Below are 20,323 nucleotides of genomic sequence, written 5' to 3'. Positions count from 1 at the left end.
GACTAAGCCAGACCAGAACTCCTGGAACCACGGGTTACACAGGACAGTGCTGCGAAGACAGATTAGACCTGTCCTGTAGCTATCCAGAAGACTCTGGCTGCTGGGGAGGGAGGACAGATTTCCATCCTTCAGGCCTTCAGATCAGAACCAATCTCTGTCTCTTCTGTATTTGTACCAACCAGCCACTGGACCGACTGAGCCACCCGGGTGCCCCTTTGCATCCATTCTAAAAGGGACCCTAATCCCATGACTATGAGCTTGGTGAGATTCCCTTCATTCACATACCTAGATACTCAACAAATGATGGGTAGTGAATAAAGAAATGAATGAATGAAGAAATACGCAAGGCTGCCTTGAGTCCATCAAGGGAATGAAGCAGGGTGATAGAGTGTGAGTTGGGGGGACAGATGAACCATTTAGAAGGAGCTCTGTCTGGTGGGCAGCTTCGGCAATCCTTGGCAAAGAAAGTGGGAGAAGACACCCACCTTTCATAGGTCAGCCTTTGCCCAGCCTCAGACCAGTGTTTGCAGGGCACTGTGTGGCCTTTATCTTCCCCCTGTCTGGCCAAAGATGCTTTCTGATTGATGTTTGTAGGACACGGAGACAATAAACACAATCAAGTGCCTGGCTTTGGCAGGGAGAGGTTTTGGGTTGGATTCTTTCCCCCAGTGTTAACAGGGCCCATGACGGCAGAAGGTATTAGGAAATCTTTACCAAACATTTTGAAACACCTGCACGTTCAGGTGCACCAGACCAGGGCCCAAAGCCAACTGAGTGTATTTGAAAGTTCTCTTATTGCGGGTCCGACCGGCTGCCCTTTGTTTAGATGAACCGTTCCTGAGCTAGAGGGAGGCGGAGGCTATCATCGCTCTTCTGGGGGATGTTCTCATGGATGCCTGGGGCCTGGTGGGAAGAACACTCTTTTGGGTGCTGACAGACCTGGGTTGGGAGGTTGACATCACCCATCTACCAGCTGGTTTACTGGGGGAGCTCCGTACAATCCCCGCCTCTTGCCAAGTCATGTAAATCTGAAAACATTCCCCCCAGCCCTGAGGAAAGAGCACCAAGGAGAGGCTGACAGGGGTGGGGCGCTACGGGCGGGATGGGGGGAGAGTCAAAGTGGGGACTTGGCTGCAAGCGCCAGGCCAGTGCTATCAGGCAAAAAGCCTGTTACAGGCTGTGGCCTTGACTTGGAGGCCCAGTCAGACTCCCCCAGAGAGAATGGAGAGGGCCTACAAAATATAAGTAAGGAAAAGATGACAGCCTGCTTCCCTGCTTTTCCAACTATGATTTAGATTTTTCTTTGATTAAGCACGTGGGCCACGAACCATGGTATAGCAGGGGACCTGTGACTTCGTCACCGGCCAGAGTCACATATGTTTCATACCACATTGCAGTTGTTGCACAGTCTGTGAATTATCACTTCCATTCATCACCTCTTCAAAAGCATAGTTGTTATTAGACCTACCGCTAGATTTTGTCCTTCAATGCATTACTGAAGTAGCATTTACTCCCCATATCGCAGATTCGTTTATATTTTGGTGACTATATTTCAATTTGATCGATTCCCTTTGCACTTATTTTAGGCACTAGAAACAGCATTCTGAAGAGCAGTCCACAGGCTTGGCCAGCCTGCCAAAGGAGTGAGCTCACGGCACCCAGAAAGGTTAAGAACCCAGAGGAGTGGCCAGCAGATGGGAGGTTCTGAAAACACAGGCATGTTCAGTTCCGTTTCAACATCCTTTTCAGAAGACACAGAGCCCTTTGTTGCTCACGTCTGTTGCCCTGGACAGTTGATCAAGGGCCAACAGAGAACAGGATCGAGACGTGGCAGAAAATGGGCGGAAGGCCCCGGAGACATAAAGGAAAGTCACTGCTGACATTCCCCACCACCATCCCCCGACACGTGATACAACCGAATCTGAGCACGTAAGTTAGAGCTGAAACCATCGGAGGCTCGGGCATCCTGGCCCCTTAGGAGTATCTCCCTCAGCAGCTGTCTGCCTGAAACTCCCAGCCAGCTCCTACACCTGCCAGCCAGCTGCCTGGCCTATTGAAGAACTGCCAGACCCCAAACGTCTTTCCTCAAGAAGGTCAAGATGAGAACTTTATGGTCTTTGTTTGAGGACTTTGTTTGAGAACAACTGCTATTTGATCATGGAGTGTATGAGCCAAAGCTCAATGCTAAACACCCACTCAAACTTTGCTATTTCCTTGTTGCATTAAGAAGGTTATTGTGGAGTCTGGCCATGCCTCAAGGACACATTAACTCTGGGAACAGCCCATTTCTCCAGGTCAGTCCTGGGGGATGTAGGAGTGAGGCCAGGAGCTGAGAGGAAAGGGCTCAGATCAAAGAGGAGAGAGGCTCTGCTGGGAACTGGTAGGGATGGCTTAAGATCCGACCCTTGGGGCGCCTGGGTGGCTCAGTGGGTTAAGCTGCTGCCTTCGGCTCAGGTCATGATCTCAGGGTCCTGGGATCGAGTCCCGCATCGGGCTCTCTGCTCAGCAGGGAGCCTGCTTCCTCCTCTCTCTCTCTCTCTGCCTGTCTCTCTGCCTACTTGTCATCTCTGTCAAATAAATAAATAAAATCTTAAAAAAAAAAAATCTGACCCTTGGGGATAGCAAAGCTCTAGCTCTATCATCAGATTTACTGCTCCAGAAATATTTCCCCAGTCACCTGCAGCTTATGTGTAGGTAAGGAGATGTGGAGAGTGTGGGAAGTTACTTGCCGTCATTACAGGGACTCCCGGTTTCTACAGGGGCACAGTAAGCGAAGAATGCTCTCTTTCTTTTTCCTAGGAATCCAGGGCTCTAAAAAGAAAAAAGCAAACAATAAACTTCACCAATCTCATTTACTTACCAAAGAGCAAACAGGTGGGTTGCTGCATTGCTGGTTGGAGGAGGGTGGAGGAGGAAAAGTCCCCTTGTTGGCTACCACCCAAGTGAACACTACTCATGGAAAGAACATGATGCCAGCTACTAGGACACCTGGGTCCCAGCCCTACCTGCCTCTCACTAACCCTCTGCTTGACTTTCCTTTCCCAGTGTGCCTCAGTTTCCCTGTTGGAAAGTTAACGACTGCTGCTCCTGAACACAGACCAGTCTGCAGTCCTGGTTGGATGCCCCTCCCCACCAGGTGTGGGCAGTCTAAGAAATGGAGAGTTCTACTGGTGCCACAGGCCCTCCAAGGCAGGGGAGCTACAGTCCCACCCCATGAGTCGGGAGTTCTGTGTGGCCCAAATGGTGGCTTTCACTTGTTCTTTCACTCATGCATGCATTCATTTATTAAGTGCTCTCTGGACATTTTTCCGCTTCTAAGAATAAAACATGTTTATTGTAAAAATTTCAAACACAATGAAAATCGAAAATTGCTGCAAGTATTTTCCTAGTACTGCCTCCTAAAGGAAACAATTAACTGTTCTGTTTATTATAAGTACTTTTTTTCCTTCCTTCCTTATTTCCTTCCCTTTTTTTTTTTTTTGTTAGCACGTGAACATGTTTTATCTGAGCAATCTAGAAGTCCCTAGATTCAAACATCAGAGAGTTCCTTTCCACTACTTTCAACCCCGAATTCTACTCCCCTCTGCAGACAGTCACTGTTAATATTCTGGGTAGCTTGCTATGTGAATGTGCTGTCCAGCACCGGCTGGTGGGAGGTCACTGCTGCCTGGGCAGCCCGGCTCAGCCCCTCCTCACCCTGTGCCTCCCCCCTTCTCAGGGAGGTAGCGTGCCTTCTGTCCCCCCAAGTCCAGGGGCACAGGTGAATCCTCCAGTCATCTCCTGAGTGATTCTTTCACACAGCTCCACCCACAGTGGGTGATGGAGGGCGGAGGAGATTTGGGCGCTCCAAGAACTCCTGAGCCTGCTGGCCTTTTATAGGCAGGACAGAGGTGAGCAATAACGCCTGCAAAGCTGGGTGCTGGACATCTTAGCATGTCCCACGTGTGTCGTCCAGACCTTCCCTTGTATTGCAGGAGAACTAAGCATCTACTATGTAGTCTCAGCCTTTGGGGGTCTCAGCTGAAACACACGGAGAGAATCCCACCTCAATGTCCAGTCACAGATGCCACTATTTATTTAACCAGTTTTTAGTAATGGACATTGGGCTGGTGTGTGTGTGTGTGTGTGTGTGTGTCTGTGTGTGCGCACGCGCGCGTACACACACAGTCTCAAGACCTACCTCAGGCAGGCTTTTAAATTAGCTGCTGAGAGGCACCTGAGTGACTCAGCTGGTTGAGCATCTGTTTTCAGCTCAGGCCATGATCCCAGGGTCATGGGATTGATCCCCGCCCTGGGCTCCTTGCTCAGCGGGGAGCCTGCTTCTCTCTCTGCCTGCCACTCCCCCTCCTTGTGCTCTCTCTCCTTCTAACAAATAAATAAATAAAATCTTTAAAAAAATTGTTCAGTAACAGAGAAACAATTAAATACATCTTGAAGCGCATACAGCGGACTATCACACCACTTCCAAAAGTCACTTCTGCAAAGACTATTTCAGGAAGAGTAGGGGATACATGTGTTATATACAGTTTTGTCCCCTCCTTGTCACTTAGTTTGCTTGGTGAGTATGCAGCAAGATCCCAACTTTCTGTTAAAAAAAAAAAACCCCATCAGAAAAAGCAGTAAGTATGATCCAACAGACTTGTAATTGGGAAAGAAAGGAAGAAAGCCTAAACGAGGGTAATGAAGAAAACAAAAAAATAGAGAAACCAAGGGGCAGAACAGAGAGGTGGAAGCGTGACTTGGGGACTGACAGGAGAGAGGTGTGAGGAAGTGACGGCATGGATGACAGCTGGCCTTGTTGGACTCCATCAGCAGCTCTGAGAGCACCAGAGGCTGAGCGGGGTTCGGGCAGGAAGATGAGGGCAGGTCTACACATGCTGAGTTCCGAGGTGCCAGAGAGTCTCAGGAGAGAGACAAATCTGGTAAATACTGGAGAACAACTAAAACTAGGTAATTGGCAGAGTCATCTTGGTGAGGTTCTTGGCTGAAAACTCCAGGGTTTGGGAAAAGATTTGAATAATGGTCTATCATCTCAGATACTTGTACTGTTCCTGTTGAAATACCGCAGTTTTTATGGAGCTCTGAACCCCCGCAGACATTTGCCTGTTTCCATCTGTTATGATACTGTTTCACCAGTAATAGAAAAGCCAATTAAACAGGGGTTTTGCTAGCTCATGTAGTCAGACGATAGATAAAGCAGTCCACGCATGGCATCAGGAGCATGTTTCTTTCCAAATTCTCTTTGCCTTCATGGGGTTGACTTCAACCCGAGGCTAATTTCCCTCATGCCTATAGGATGACGGTCAGTAGCTAAAAGGGACATGTACCTCCTTCTTTACATCCAGAGGAACAGAGAGCATCTCTGAGCTCACATTTCAAGTAAGGGTCAGTTTCATGTGCACTGCTTGGACCAGGGATCAGAAAACCCTGATTTGCCAGGGACATGGAATATATTCACTGACTTTACCCAGCCAGGGCCTACCCTGAATCTAGGACCAAAGTCGGTTCCCTCCTCCAAGCATGGGCTGCATGGGGGAGGGATGGCTGGAAACTGTCAGAGAAGGAGTGAGAGAATGGACACCAGTAGGCAATGAGAAGTGTGTTCATCAGACAAAATGTCTAGACCTGCCAAGTCCAGAAGCGAATCCAAAGAAAGATGCTGTGTCTTGTTTTTACAAGCACTGAAGGCTCTAGTCCTCTTTTAGCGGGTGAAAGAACAGATTTTTCACGTATTAGCTGAATGACCCCAGAATCTTCCCTCCAAACCTTTAGGGGGTGCCTTTGGTCATTAAGAGGAGGAGGAAAAGGGAAAGGCCTGCCATGTAGGTGGCAATATCATTGGCACTTTCACTTGTGCTAAATTATTTAGTTCCTTTGATCCTGTGAAGAATCTTATGACCCTCAGTGGACAGACGAGGAAATGATGCCCAGAGAGGTTAGGCAACTGACCCGTGGCACACAGGGAATTAGTGGCACGTTCCCGGTAGGAGGATTCTCAGAGAACTGGAGTTGAGTCAGCAGACTCAGAACACGGGGAATATGTTTAAGGGTCCAAGGTATCTCCCAAAGGCAGAGCGTGGAGATGCAGGTGGGAGGAGAATCAGGGAATGATTCCATCAGGATTCCCTTCTTACATCTCTGCTCCTCTCTGGGTTTCTGCTTCGTTTCCTCTTCCTGCAGACAGACCTTTTCTGCTTCTACAAGATTTGAGGCAGAACAAGTGGCCACTGAACACACTGTCCTTTTCTTTCTCCTTCAATTCCAAAATCCTGGAGACAGCACATCCATCGACACAGAGGGGGAGCGAGTTATAAAAATGGCTGTTCCATTGGCCCCACTCCGGGTGGGTGTCAAATAATAAGGTCACGACGAGTGGAGTGGATGACCCTGAGATAGTATGTTCTTTGCAGACCGGCAACAGATATGTGACCTCTGTGTGCTCAGTCAGGATCTCACAGCCCAGGTAGGTCACCGGGAAACGCGTTGTGAGCCTGCTTCTGCTGGTTGCCCGCTCTTCCTTCTCCCCAGGCGTGTTGTCCAACACCCTGCAATTGTTTGTCGCACAATTCAGAGTGGCATTGAGAGCCCTTGCCCTTCATGAAATTGTTCCTTGGAACTTGGGCTTCCTGCCACATTGCTATGCAATGAAATTCTGATTCATTTCCTCAAGCAAATGCCTTTGGTTCCGGGTTAGGTTTGGGTAGTGGATTCCTAGGAAGAGTCACGACAAGCCATCTCACAGGGGACAAGCAAGGCCCTTTCTAGACAAATGTGGGACCCTGGGTAGGCAAGGAGCTGATGGAATTTGTGTTGTGCACAGGCTGGGGCTCGTTCCTGATTGTGACCTCCTTGTCCATTTGGTGTGTGGGGTGCAGCTCTCACCCTCCCGGGTGACCTGAACCTGTCATTCAATACACAAATCCAGGAAGGGCAGTTCGCTACCGTTGGGAGAGTCACAGGCAGCCTCAGCGACCTCTCTCTGGCACGTCTCAGCAAAGGAGTGTCTGTTTATTTTCCCCCATCCAGAGTCATGTGGAACCTGGCCCAGATCTGGAAGAAGGTGGCGTTGGCTCCCCAGCCGGCCCTGAGGAGCCTTCCTTCTGAGGCCTCCTGAAGTCAGCCTTGTCTTAGCTGATACAATTCAATGGGGCCCAAGCTTCTCTCAGGAGCTCTAGACCTGGATATGGGATACCTGCCCCTGTGTGTTCACCTCATAGGGTGTCTCATCTTTGACACACACTCTCCTCTCCTGTCCCCATTTTTGTCAAAACCTGCTCCTCCTGCAAGATTCATTCTTGGGTAACTGTTTCCACCAGCTGCCTATTCACCATTCAAGCTGAGTCATTCTCCATTCCTCCACTCAAGAGATGTTTCTGGAACTACTATCCCATGCCTGACTTTGAGCTAGGCCCTAAAGGTAAAGATAACCAACAGTGCAGGCTCAAGATTCTCACAGGCCAGTGGGGAACCCACAAGAACAAGTGTCAGTAACACACCAGGTTGTTCCAGGAGGAGTAGGGGAGGGTCTCACCCAGCGCACCGGGATCAGGGAAGATATCCTCGAAGAGGTGATGCCTGCTTTGTCGTGAGGAAAGGAGGAGGAGGGGAAGAAGCTGCCTTCCAAGCGGAGGGTCTGCAGGAGAAAATATAAAGAGCACAGTGTGTCTGGGGAACCACGAGTTGGTTGGTGCCACCAGAGGGTGAGACAGTGGGAAAGGGGCCTTGAGCATTGAGAGTGGAATCACGATTAGGAGCAGACTTTGGAGCACTGTTGTTGGAGATACGACTGGACTTTGTTCTGTAGGCAATGAAGAGCCACTGAAGGGTCTGGGACTTTGGGTGGGGTGGGTGGTGAAGGGAGCCAGATTTTGAATGACTCACTTGGGGAGCTGTAGAGAGGTCTGAGTAAGAGGGTGGGTGGGGAGATGCAAGCCTGGAAGCAAGATCTTGAAAAGGCAGATGATGGAAACTGAACCACAGTTGTGGAGGAAGGGGAGACAAAGGGACAATTGATTAATTCGGGAGATGAGTAAGTCAAGAAGACTTCCCTGATTCTGGTTGGGGTATTTCACTGGCTGGTGGGACAGCAACAGAAACAGAGAACACAGGAGGAGAAACAAGCTTGGGGGAAATGTGAGGAGCTTGTATTTGGACACACTGAGATTGAGTGCCTGTGGGATACCCGGGAGGGGAGGCTCAGGAGGACATGTCCAGTAGGAAGCTGGGAAGGCAGGCAGAAGCTCCACGTCGGACTGCAGGGACGAAAAGTGCATCATGAGAACGGACAGACCCGTTGAATCAACAACTCAAGTGGAGTGGAGGACACCTCACTCCAATGAGAATATGCAGAATAGGAACACCAGAGGGTGAAGACACATCCTAGGGAGCTCTGACAGGAAAGGGGCAGGCCAAAGAAACTCAGAGAGACAGAGAAGAAATGCAGAGAAACAAGGAGGGCTGAGTGGGGAGACATCGCAAAAGCCAAAGGCACAGAGCTCTGAGAAATGAGCGATGTCGTACACCAAAGAGAAGTCCAGCAAGACTAAGACTGAAAGGTGTTCATTCAACTCGGCATTTAAGAAGCCACCGGTAAACCTGGCACTGGTGGGGACAGGCAGGTCTTGGCAGAGATAGTCACCCCCGTCCCATATGCTTACGTGTGGAAGGATCATGGGAGTTGAGTTCCTATCTATGAATTGATCTTGAACAATATAAAGGGAGCCTGATTTTAAGTAAAATTGCGTTTTAGAATATAACCCAAACCAACCAACCAACCATAGGTTAAACAAACAAACAAAAAAACCAGTTAAAACCGTTAGAAATCCCACCTGGCACAAAACAAATGCAGTGTCAGAGGAGCGAGTGTCTCAGCTGTCTTGATCCTGTACTAAGAATCTGAGAAAACAGATTTCTTATAGATGCTTTCTGTAAATAAAAGCAACATTAAGGCACATTTTGGATATTTATAACCACATCAATCTTGACCTGCACATTAAAAGGCTTTTATTTGGAACTTGGTTGTGTACAATAGTGCCCTCTGGTGTGGATGTCCTACATAAAAACTTATCTTTTATTAGCATGAAGGTAGTATTCTCAATTTACTCCTGCTCGCACACATGGAGGGGTGGAGCTGACTTGGGTTTTAGCTTGTTTAGGTTTTATGGGATGCAATATGTGACACTGGAGTATCAATGTACCCGGTATGGCTCCTTCAAGATGGTTAAAAATTCATTTGCCCCTATGTGTTGGAGAGCTGTACTTCTCTCAAAAGGGTCAGAGTGGGACCTACCGTTTATTGTTTAAAATAAAGTTTATAAAACTATACATATAGAAAACTCAACAAATCATAAAGCACAACAAATTTCTCAAAGTGAAGTACTTAGGTCATCAAGCACAGATCAACAAACAGAATTACTGATAGCCTGGATGTACCCCCGTATCATGCCCTCTGCATCTTCTGGTCTAACTGTAACCTCTAACGCCAAGGATAACCACTATCACATTTTTTCATATAGCGTAGGTGCACTTCGCTTGTTTTTGAACTTTCTGTAATTGGAATGTATACCTATATAGTTATGTATATAATATATATGTGTATAAATATAATTGGAATAATTGGTATATATCCTTTTACATCTTATTCAATATATTTGAAGAGATACATCATGCTGCTGTGCATAGTTTTCATTCTCTTTGCTGTATTAAAATACCATTATATCCGGGCACCTGGGTGGCTCAGGGGGCTAAAGCCTCTGCCTTCAGCTCAGGTCATGATCTCAGGGTCCTGGGATCGAGCCCCATATTGGGCGCTCTGCTAAAGCAGGGAGCCTGCTTCCCCCTCTCTCTCTACCTGCCTCTCTGCCTACTTGTGATCTCTGCCAAATAAAATCTTAAAAAAAAAAAAAACCATTATAAAACTCAATGACAAAAATTTGGGTTGTTTCCAGTTTGGAGTGATGAAAAGTTTGCTATGAATATTCTCATACATGGATTTTTGTGCATGTGTTTGTTTCAGTATATTCAGACAATGGTGCATCAATCACAATTTCATAATATTTTCATTACTCCAAAAAAGAAACCCCACATTCTTTAGCTGTCACTCCCAGCTTCCCAACCCCTCAGCCCTAGTCAACCACTAATCCTACCGCTATAGATTTGCCTTTGACATTTCACATAAATGAATCGCACAATATGCGGCCTTTTGTCTGGTTTCTTTTAGTTACGACAGTCTTCTCAAGATTTATCAGATTTTGATTCAGCAAAAAACCATCATGGATCAAACTGTACATACGGGACAAGACATGGGTTAGAGACCTGTTCCTATTTATTGATTCCCCTTTAAAAAAACATTGCTGGGGCGCCTGGGTGGCTCAATGGGTTAAGCCTCTGCCTTCGGCTCAGGTCATGATCTCAGGGTCCTGGGATCGAGCCCCACATCGGGCTCTCTGCCCAGCAAGAAGTCAGCTTCCTCCTCTCTCTGCCTGCCTCTCTGCCTACTTGTAATCTCTCTGTCAAATAAATAAATAAAATCTTAAAAAAAAAAAAACATTGCTAACTTCTCACTTACCCAACGATACATATATAGTTCACTTTCACAGTTCATGTATTTTCATGGATATGCTAGGGAGCCTCACTACTCTGAATCAATTTGTGAGAGCAACTGAGGTTTACTTCTGACTGTTGAAGATAAAATAACAGATCCCTCTAACATTTTCCGGGTCCAAAATATTTTAGTCATTGTTTTATGATAAATTCTGGAGTTTTGTGTTCATTTGTTCGAACAGATTCAAATAATTTCCCGAGATGGGACAAATCTGTTTTTTTCTAAGGTACCCATACAGCTGACCTCTATGCAGAGATGTGGGCTCTTCCATTCAGATGAACACAGACACACCCAGGGGAGGAGATGTGAAGACCCACGTGCAGACAGAAGCAGAGACTGTGGAGTTACACACCTACAAGCCAAAGAACTCCAAGGAGAGACACAGATTGCTCCTCAGAACCTCCACAGAAAACCAACCCTGCACTTGATGTTTGACTTCTGGCTTCCAGAACAGTGAGAGGATTTGTTCTAAGCCACATTTGTTAACCTGTTTCAGCAGCCCTCAGAAACGGACACACTAGCTACCCTAACTCCTGATTCTGAAGCTGCCTGGCAGAAACTGCTGCTCCACAGAGGTTTGTGGAGCACAGCCTTGGGGGCTGTGAACGCGCCTTAGGAAAGACCTCAATCTCTCATTTCGTGGGGAAGAGAAACTGAACTTTTTTTTTTTTTTTTTAAAGTAAGCTCTACACCCAATGCGGGGTTTGAACCCACTACCCTGAGATTAAGACTCACATGCTCTACCCACTGAGCCAAGCAGGTATCCCATCACTTTTTCCTTTCTGACCTGTCTCACAAACTGAAGTCTAATAGCTTGGATTAGAAAGATGGTTCAAATTTCTTTTTAGAAATTCTGGAATTAAGAGTAAATGCAATCTATTTTCCTCCTTACTAATATCAAAACAAGGGCAGTCTACACCTGAATCGCCAGATAGCGTTACATTTTTCTCTTGGGAATGCTGGCCTTATCTTGGTACAATGGTCAAGGTTATTTTCCTCTGATTTAGCTTAAGCCCAGTATTAACATTATCCAAAAGCAGAAGGGAGAAAAAGAACCAAGTAGAACACATGGATACCATATGCTTGCTCCATCAACACAAACATCAGTCTTTACTAGGGTAAATTTATATAGTCAGAAGCTTTATCTTACCTTATTTGTGGAACCCTTATTATAAGTGGTAACTACCAATAAGGTTGGGTAATACAAAAATTATTCTTATCCAAACATGAAAGGACTGAGGTAAAAGAGTGAGGCCATCATACTACAAATCTCTTAAGCTTACTATTAAGGATGGACTGTGGGGAAGGGACTCCAACACTTAATAGGTTAAGAAAAAGCAGCTTGTGAACATGTTTATTAGACATATTGATGGGTACTGGCAGATGCTGGGAATTGGCTACAGGTCTTATTAAAACTCGCCACTACTGTTTCCATGGATAGAGCAAGAATCAGATGTTTGAAGGGAAAGTGGTTTCCTTTTCACTTAACAATTCACTTCCCTTCATCTATAATGGGAAAACTTATCCATACTGATTCTACAGCACATTTTTGGACTTCAGACCGTAAGATGACCTTCAATTTCCCTGGCTGTCACTATGTTTATTTTTCTTTCTTCAGTTTTTCTTATCCCTGTTATTTCCCACTCGTCATTTTGGGAGGCCAAGAGGGACACATGAAAGACGTTCAGAGCATATGCACTGTAGGGCAACGTCAGTAGGAATCTACCCCATCATCTCAATGTGGGTTGGAAGTTTCCTACTCGCAACTGTTCAGAATGCCCAACTCTCTGATTGGCAAATAATCTTTCAAAATGCCATGAGTCCTGAAAGTGCTAAGCAAATGTCCGATTAGGGAATGTACTGAGAAGAAACTATTTGTGAATGTTATCAAGGCCTGCTATACATGTTCACAACAACTAAGTCAGCTTCTTATAAACTTACTATTTAAGTAATGAATATAGCAAAAGTTACATTCTACTATACAGAATAAAACACTGCTAACCACACTATAGTTTGTAAACGTATGCAATGGTAGAATGTTAAGTCTTGAAGGTTATCAGGAGTAATGTTTCATTCTTTGGAAACCAGATAACATGGCATTATCCCAGTCTAGACCTGTCCTGTTCAACTTAAAGGCCACCATCCACAGGTAACTTGAGCATTTCAGATGTGGCCAGTCCAAACAGAGATGTGCTATAAATCTGCACAATGGATTTCAAAGACTTGGTATGAGAAAACATAGAACACCTCATTAATTTTTATACTAATCAAATACTGAAATACTTTGGGTAGGTTCGGTAGAATATATTAAAAATATTTCAACGGTTTCCTTTCACTTTTTTTTTTTTAAAGATTTTTATTTATTTATTTGACAGAGATCACAAGTAGGCAGAGGCAGGCAGAGAGAGAGAGGAGGAAGCAGGCTCCCCACTGAGCAGAGAGCCCAATGTGTGGCTCGATCCCAGGACTCTGGGATCATGACCCGAGCAGAAGGCAGAGGCTTTAACCCACTGAGCCACCCAGGCACCCCTTCCTTTTACTTTTTAATGTGGTAACTAAAAAAATCTTTAATTACAACTATGGCTCATTATATTTCTGACAGCAGTCTGTGTAGTTCAATAACCTGTAACATACAAGAGACCTGAAACACTTAAGAGCAATGATCACAAACATTCACAAGATTTTTTTTCCTTTGGTACAAATCAGGTTTTGTGATCTATTAAGAAATAATGGTAGCCAGTGAGCTTTAACTGACACAACTGATAAATCCAAGGTTCAGTAGGTGACTTAAGAATTTAAGAAGAGGGGTGCCTGGGTGGCTCAGTGGGTTAAAGCCTCTGCCTTTGGCTCGGGTCATGATCCCAGGGTCCGGGGATCGAGCCCCGCGTCAGGCTCTCTGCTCTATGGGGAGTCTGCTTCCTTCTCTCTCTGCCAGCCTCTCTGCCTACTTGTGATCTCTGTCTGTCAAATAAATAGACAAAATCTTTAAAAAAAAAAAAAAAGAATTTAAGAAGAAAAAGATTTGTCAAAGGGGGGAATAAATAGGCAAAGATGAAGTCCTGGTGGGAGTCTACACTGAACATCTTATTTAAGGGTCTCTGCAGCTCACAGAAAATCTGACTCCAGAGGCTTTCTAGGACAGCTCTTTTCCACCTAGTGACTCAGAACCCAGGGTTGCCATCACCATGGCAGAGGGAAAGAGAACTGGCTTTTAAGTGCGGCCACAGGGCCTGTGCTTCCTTAAAGCCTTTCAAAGGTCTTTGGATTAGTGTAAAAATCACTGAGATATTGTTTCCTCACACCAGGTCTTTGAAACCCAATGTATAAATGTATAGTACATCTCAATTTGGACTGTCCACATTTCAAACGCTCACATGGCTGTGCAGGCCTCCACCTTACTGCAGGTAGGGAGGCATGAGCGCCTGCATGGGTGTACACTGAGGGTAGCAAAGGCCTCTGCCATTAAGACAGCACAAGTTTTGGATTTCTGGAAGCATTCAAAGTCCAAAACAAGCATTCTTTCCAGTATGCTGGGAAAATGAGAGAAACAATCAGGACTTGGTCATTTCACTGGATGCTTCTAATAGTTATGGTCTGGAGCGTCAGAGGGCAGCCTCTTCTCTCAGGCCCTGAGAGAGGAAGAGGAGTGAAATCTATTCTTCAGCCTCCACGTTGTTTTGTTTCTAACTTTCCTTCTCAAGTAACATGGCTGGCATAGATATTAAGTACATGAGTTTTATTCCTTTTTTGGTCAAAGGAAAGGGATTACACACACGTATGGAAAAGAACAGAGGCTCTTCTTCCCCATTATGTTGACAGTTAAGTTGGACCTAAGCTGTAGCAAATGGTGACCAATTTGCCCAGTTATCTATTGTTATCTTATTTCCTGCATCTTATAGTTAACACATATAGAAAGAAATCTTGCTACCTACTATGTGATCCTACTGTTCAATAAGCCTATGCCACATGTGTGGCTATATTCAGCTATGTTGGCTTTTTTTTTTAAGATTTTATTTATTTATTTGACAGACAGAGATCACAAATAGGCAGAGAGGCAGGCAGAGAGAGAGGAGTAAGCAGGCTTCCTGCTGAGCAGAGAGCCCGATGTGGGGCTAGATCCCATGACCCTGGGATCATGACCCGAGCCAAAGGCAGAGGCTTTAACCCACTGAGCTACCCAGGCGCCCCTATTTTGGCTTTTTAAAGAACAGAATTCTGTTCTGTATATTATAATGCTAATTTTTTGTGTTTCTAGGATGATTAAAAATACAGTAAAAATCTGTATTATAGCCTAAAAATTAAATATAGGTGCAAATAGCTCAACAGGTCCATCTTCCTGCAGGAATTTCCCTACAACCCTCCCTTCAAGCACATACAACCCCACCGTTTCCCTAACACAGTAACACGAAACGCAACAAAATGTTTTAGGTGTACATCATACATTTATTACCAACAACCCTCTCAACTCCAAAATTGGGCACAGGGATTAAAAATAAAAATTCATTGCACTACTTAGTAAAGCATTACTAGTAACTTTCATAAAAAATGTACAAACTTTGTTAAAAATTTATCAAGCCTTCAAATGATTTGGTTACAGATATTTATAATACGTACATTTAAAACTATATGTTAACTGATACAATGGAATATGATTTGAGGAAATGACTCAGCAAATGATTCCAAAAAACACCCCTGTAAGCTTTCATAATCTGAAACAAACAGCAAAATGAGGTAACCAAATGTACCACAGGGGGGAAACTAGCTTTTTAATGAAGGCCTAAAGATATCTGTGAAAAATATTCTCTTTGAGTTGGTAGATCTCATTCAAAATACTAGAAGAGGCCCAATTTAAGAATCTTAATAAATCCCATTTCAGAGAGTGTATAAAATCTAAATATGCTTTCACATTTTCCAGATTTTGCTCAAAAAAATTCAGGACAGAAAATCCTAATGAGATCTTGATACCTGGAGGCCTTGACTTGTTTTTTTGTTTTGTTCTATGGGGATGGGCGGGGGGGGGGGGTGGATGGAAGAAAATTCAAAGATGGTAATTCATGCAAAACAACACAAAATGAAAACCCCACAGCAGAGTTAAGGTGGTAAAGCCAATACTGTTTTAGGAGAAAAGAGGAAGAAGGCAACAAACCAACATCTGCCTGCTATCTGGTGCATCGCTCAAGATGACAACAGCTGGGCACGAAGCAACTATTCTTTCTTGTTAGCCATAAAGCCGCTCATTGTGGCTAGTCTGAGCTGGTTCAGAACACATGCATATATGCTCCTAATACACACTAGCCACTTAATAAGCAAATCCGTACACATCTCCAAGGGCCCCATGCAAAGAAAGACATTCCCAAAGAGAGATCGGTCACAAAAGTGCAATATTACTTCAGAATTTTACCAAAATAGACCCTGCTGCCTCCTAAATTGCCAACTGCCTCTCAAAAATTTGCTGGAAAAGGGATATTATGACAAGAATTCATTGTCAGAAGGAGGGACAAAAGAGCTACTTTTCCTAGTCATTAGTACAATGTGCCTTGTTAATTAGGTATCTATATAAATTAGAAAAAGTGCTTTACTTTCATGCTTCAATAAAATGAATACTGAGTGTAGTAGTGTTATGTTAGATCTGTACAGATATAAATTTTTTGCAGCTATATAAAAGAGTCTATGTATAAGATGGGCTTTTGCCATTTTAAACATGATTTTTTATACTTAAAAAAAATAAAGATCAAACTATACGTGATTTGTAATGTAGCTGATTATTACGCCAATAATTTTGGTCTTCAACACACTTTTTATTCATCAGAAACAGGTGGGGAATATCCTAATGATTGAAAAGTAACATGTGCACTTTAGCACTGTTGAGATGTATTTCTGATGCACTGACAATTACTGGGGCAAACAGAAAGTATGCAAAATCCTACCTGTCTGACTAGATAGAGGCAACAGTGTCTTGAAAAGGGCAAAATTGTGCTTCTGTGAGAACTGACTTTACTGAACTCTAAGCTGGGATGAGCTTATAGAGACTTCAGGGAAGGCAAGTAGCATGGCAGTAACAAGGAGTTAACACTGTCTGAGTAGAAAACGGACACAGAGCCAACTGAAAGCTGAGTGAGGCTGGCAGCAAGTCATCACAGTTCTGACTGGGATTAGGCAGCTTGCATTACTGCAAACAAAGCAATGACCTCAACTGCAGGAAGAGGCAGACAAGGCTGAAGACAATGAAAGAACGAGGGAGGAACCAAAACACTGCTGGAAAAATGACTTTAAACAATCTAGATGATGCTCAATGGACCTATTAAAAAAAACCCCACACAGCTATGTATTATTTCAGATCAACTAAATGAAGGTCAATTCCTGTTTTACAGCATTATTTTTTATACAAAAATCAAATCTTCATTTATACTGCAAGTATTCTGGACCTGTTATAGTAAATTTTTCTCATTCAAACAAAATTTTTAAAAAGCAATAAAACATCAAAGCACATCAGGTCTATGAATTCGAGCTGTCACAGCACTTGATCCATCCTGGAAATGAGGGTTTCCATGAGAAGCACATTTACTGAGGGAAGAACCAGACAACTTTCAGAATTGGAGGTTGGCAGGCGAATCAGTACAAACAGAAACAGAATTTCTTAAAAGAATTTAGTTGCCTATGAGCGCTTAACAAAGAATATATCAAAAGTCAAGCTGAATAAGCTAACAGATTTTGTTCTGGTGGAAGTAAAGGAGGTGAGAAAATGGGTCCTGCGATATTCTTAGAAATATATTACTCAAAAATCTTCAGAATAGACTACAAACCTAAACACTAAAGAAAAAAAAAAAATCACAGGTAACTTCCTGTAAGAAACTTACTGGAAATGTAAAGGAAAAAACAAGAAAGTATCAACATTCAAATCACTGATTGAAATGCTAATATTGCTAACTGATGATGTATGATATTGCACCTTCTTTTTGGAAACAGTAAGTTGGAGATTAAAAAAATTTTTTTTTTCACAACAGAATCAAAAAATCAGGTTCATGGAGTGAGAAATCTGTTACACTTTTTTTCTTAAGTGACCCCTTGGGACCACCAACAAAGAGAAGGTGACAGCTGCCTGAAGCAAAGGAAGAAGGCTTTTCTCATTCCATTCACTGGGAGGGAAGGGATGGAGTATTCAATGCTTATCATTGATGCACCCTTAGCAATCAGTGTGCAACAGCAAACACAAGGGAAAAAACCAGTGTACAGTACTAGTGCTGTTTAAATAACACACCAGATTATACATTGCAGCATAATTAAAACTACACACACATTCTTGGTACATGCTGGTATATAGGATCTCATACACACGTTAGCTACCATGCCCTCACACAAGTAGTTGCGCACTCTCTCTCTCACACACAGATACATTTATCACCAACAGTCATACGCTGCATTCATTTCCACTCACAGTTTCTGAAGGCTCTATATAAGGTAGATTGCTATATCATCTGGAGCTACCACTTTTTATAAAAGCACATGCTAAAAGATCACGTCCACTGTAATCTTGCAGCAACACTCGGAATGATCACACAAAAACCAGGGAATGTTAGTGCACACACAAAATTAAGCTAAAGAAAAAGTCTTTGGAGTTCCAATCACACGGTTAGTATAACAATCCCATAATTGTGAAGACTAATTGTAAGCTTTTATAGTTGATTAAGTCACACAGTGCAAAGAAAGGTCCATTGACCCTTTTGGTAAAGGGAGGGCTGGAAGCCACACAGATTAAGTTCAATGGATAGTCCGTATATACATGTGATGAGGAACACCCAAACTAAATTTGTGCTCTTAGGTTGGTCATTCTGAATCCCGATGCACTTCTGAAGCATCAGCTCGGCAGATTGGGCAAGTACGATTTGCCTAAAACACAAAAGAAAAAATATGTCTGAACTGTGATTTTCCAATGTAACATGTTATACACAATGAGCTATTTTTAGTATATGTGCTGCCGAAGCGAGCACGCCAATGAGCTATTTTTATTTCCCACATAGTTTTTACAATATTTATTCCTTTAAAAAGATACAAAGCAATCATTTCATCTCTTTAAAAAAAAAAATACACTGCAGGGGCACCTGGGTGGTTCAGTGGGTTAAAGTCTCTGCCTTCCGCTCAGGTCATGATCTCAGGGTCCTGGATCGAGCCCTGCATCGGGTTCTCTGCTCAGCAGGGAGCCTGCCTCCCCCTCTCTCTCTGCCTACTTGTGATCTCTGCCAAATAAATAAATAAAATCTTAAAAAAAAACCACCACAAACTCAAAGACTTAGCAGCCGATGAATGACTGCTTTTAATTATGTCTGTTTCAACATACAGACAAGATTACCTATCACCAGTTCAGAAAGACTTAGTAACTAGCTTAAAATGCCCTCTCAACAAATGGCACTACTTTTCTTTGAGTTGCCAAAGCCACAAAACTAAGTATCACCTGCTCTCTTTCTAAAACACTTTATTCATCCAATACTCCCAGCTGTACATTATAATAGTTCTCAAATCAGTTCTCTTCTTTTCATCCAATTGCCAGTATTCCTTTTTGTCTAGCCCAGAACATCACCATTCCTTCTCAAAGTCTCTCAGAAATATCTCTCCTTTTCCATTCTCCAGTCATCTTCTTAAAATACAATCTCAGTCATAGGCTTCCACATCATTTCCAGGATCAAGTCCACACTCCTTCACACACATTGTGACTTCACAATAAGCCAGTCACTGGCCCTATCTTTGAATATCTCTTCTCTTGCCACTCTTGAAATCAGCCATATATGATCTGCTATTTTCTTATCCATCTCTGTTCTACACAGCAGGGCCATGCAATTATAATACTTTTTTAAAAAGTTAAGACTCTGCCTTCTGGATTTGGCTTGAGCTAAACTGGGCACCCTTCCTCTGTGCTCATACAGAGGACTAATTCTGTTTTAACTCATCTGTCTTGCTCACCAAAATGTGACCTTATCTAAATCACTGGTCTTATCTCCTAATCAGAATACTCTTAAAAAAATAATAAAGTTGACCCTTTTAAAATTGTTTTACTGCATCATATTTTTATTCTATCAGTACAAAATATGGAATTTATGTCCTTTGGGTTTTTCATACCTACAGAACAGAAAAATGATCAGGATTAAATATAAGCACTAGTGGGGGCGCCTGGGTGACTCAGTGGGTTGAGCCTCTGCCTTCAGCTCAGGTCATGATCTCAGGGTCCTGGGATCAAGCCCTGCCATCAGGCTCTCTGCCTAGCAGGGAGCCTGCTTTCCCCCACCCCTGCCTGCCTCTCTGCCTACTTGTGATCTCTGTCAAATAAATAAATAAAATCTTAAATAAATAAATAAATAAATGCACTAGTGGTTCATTTCCCATGTAAATTTCTTCCCCCCCGTCCCCCGCCAGACTTTTATTTATTTACCTGACAGAGATCACAACTAGGCAGAGAGGCAGGCAGAGAGAGAGGAGGAAGCAGGCTCCCCGCTGAGCAGAGAGCCCGATGGAGGGCTCAATCCCAGGACCCTGGGATCATTACCTAGGCCAAAGGCAGAGGCTTTAACCCACTGAGCCACCCAGGCGCCCCATCCTATGTAAATTTCTAACAAAGGAAGTCCCTTCTAAACTCTTAGAGGAAACTGGACCAACAAGTTCAGAACTCATCCTTATACATACCACTAGAAAGGATATACTATGATTGAAGAGCACCTATTTTTAAGGTTT

General features: G+C 43.7%; 1 protein-coding gene across 6 annotated transcripts in view; it reads right to left on the bottom strand.

Annotated features, from left to right (window-relative positions):
- Positions 1 to 15,025: 15,025 nt before the first annotated feature.
- RNF38 (ring finger protein 38) overlaps positions 15,026 to 20,323 on the bottom strand; it is a 144,487-nt gene continuing 139,189 nt past the window's right edge. For all 6 annotated transcript variants that reach the window (XM_044265352.1, XM_044265349.1, XM_044265350.1 and 3 more), the window contains one exon: positions 15,026 to 18,490. In XM_044265352.1, coding sequence (XP_044121287.1) covers positions 18,428 to 18,490 — 63 coding nt within the window. In that variant the 3' untranslated portion in view covers positions 15,026 to 18,427. The remainder of the gene's footprint in view (positions 18,491 to 20,323) is intronic.

The sequence above is a fragment of the Neovison vison genome, chromosome 9 (genome assembly GCF_020171115.1).
Source record: "Neovison vison isolate M4711 chromosome 9, ASM_NN_V1, whole genome shotgun sequence".
NCBI classification, from domain to species: domain Eukaryota; kingdom Metazoa; phylum Chordata; class Mammalia; order Carnivora; family Mustelidae; genus Neogale; species Neogale vison.
This window is presented reverse-complemented; position numbering and strand designations above follow the sequence as displayed.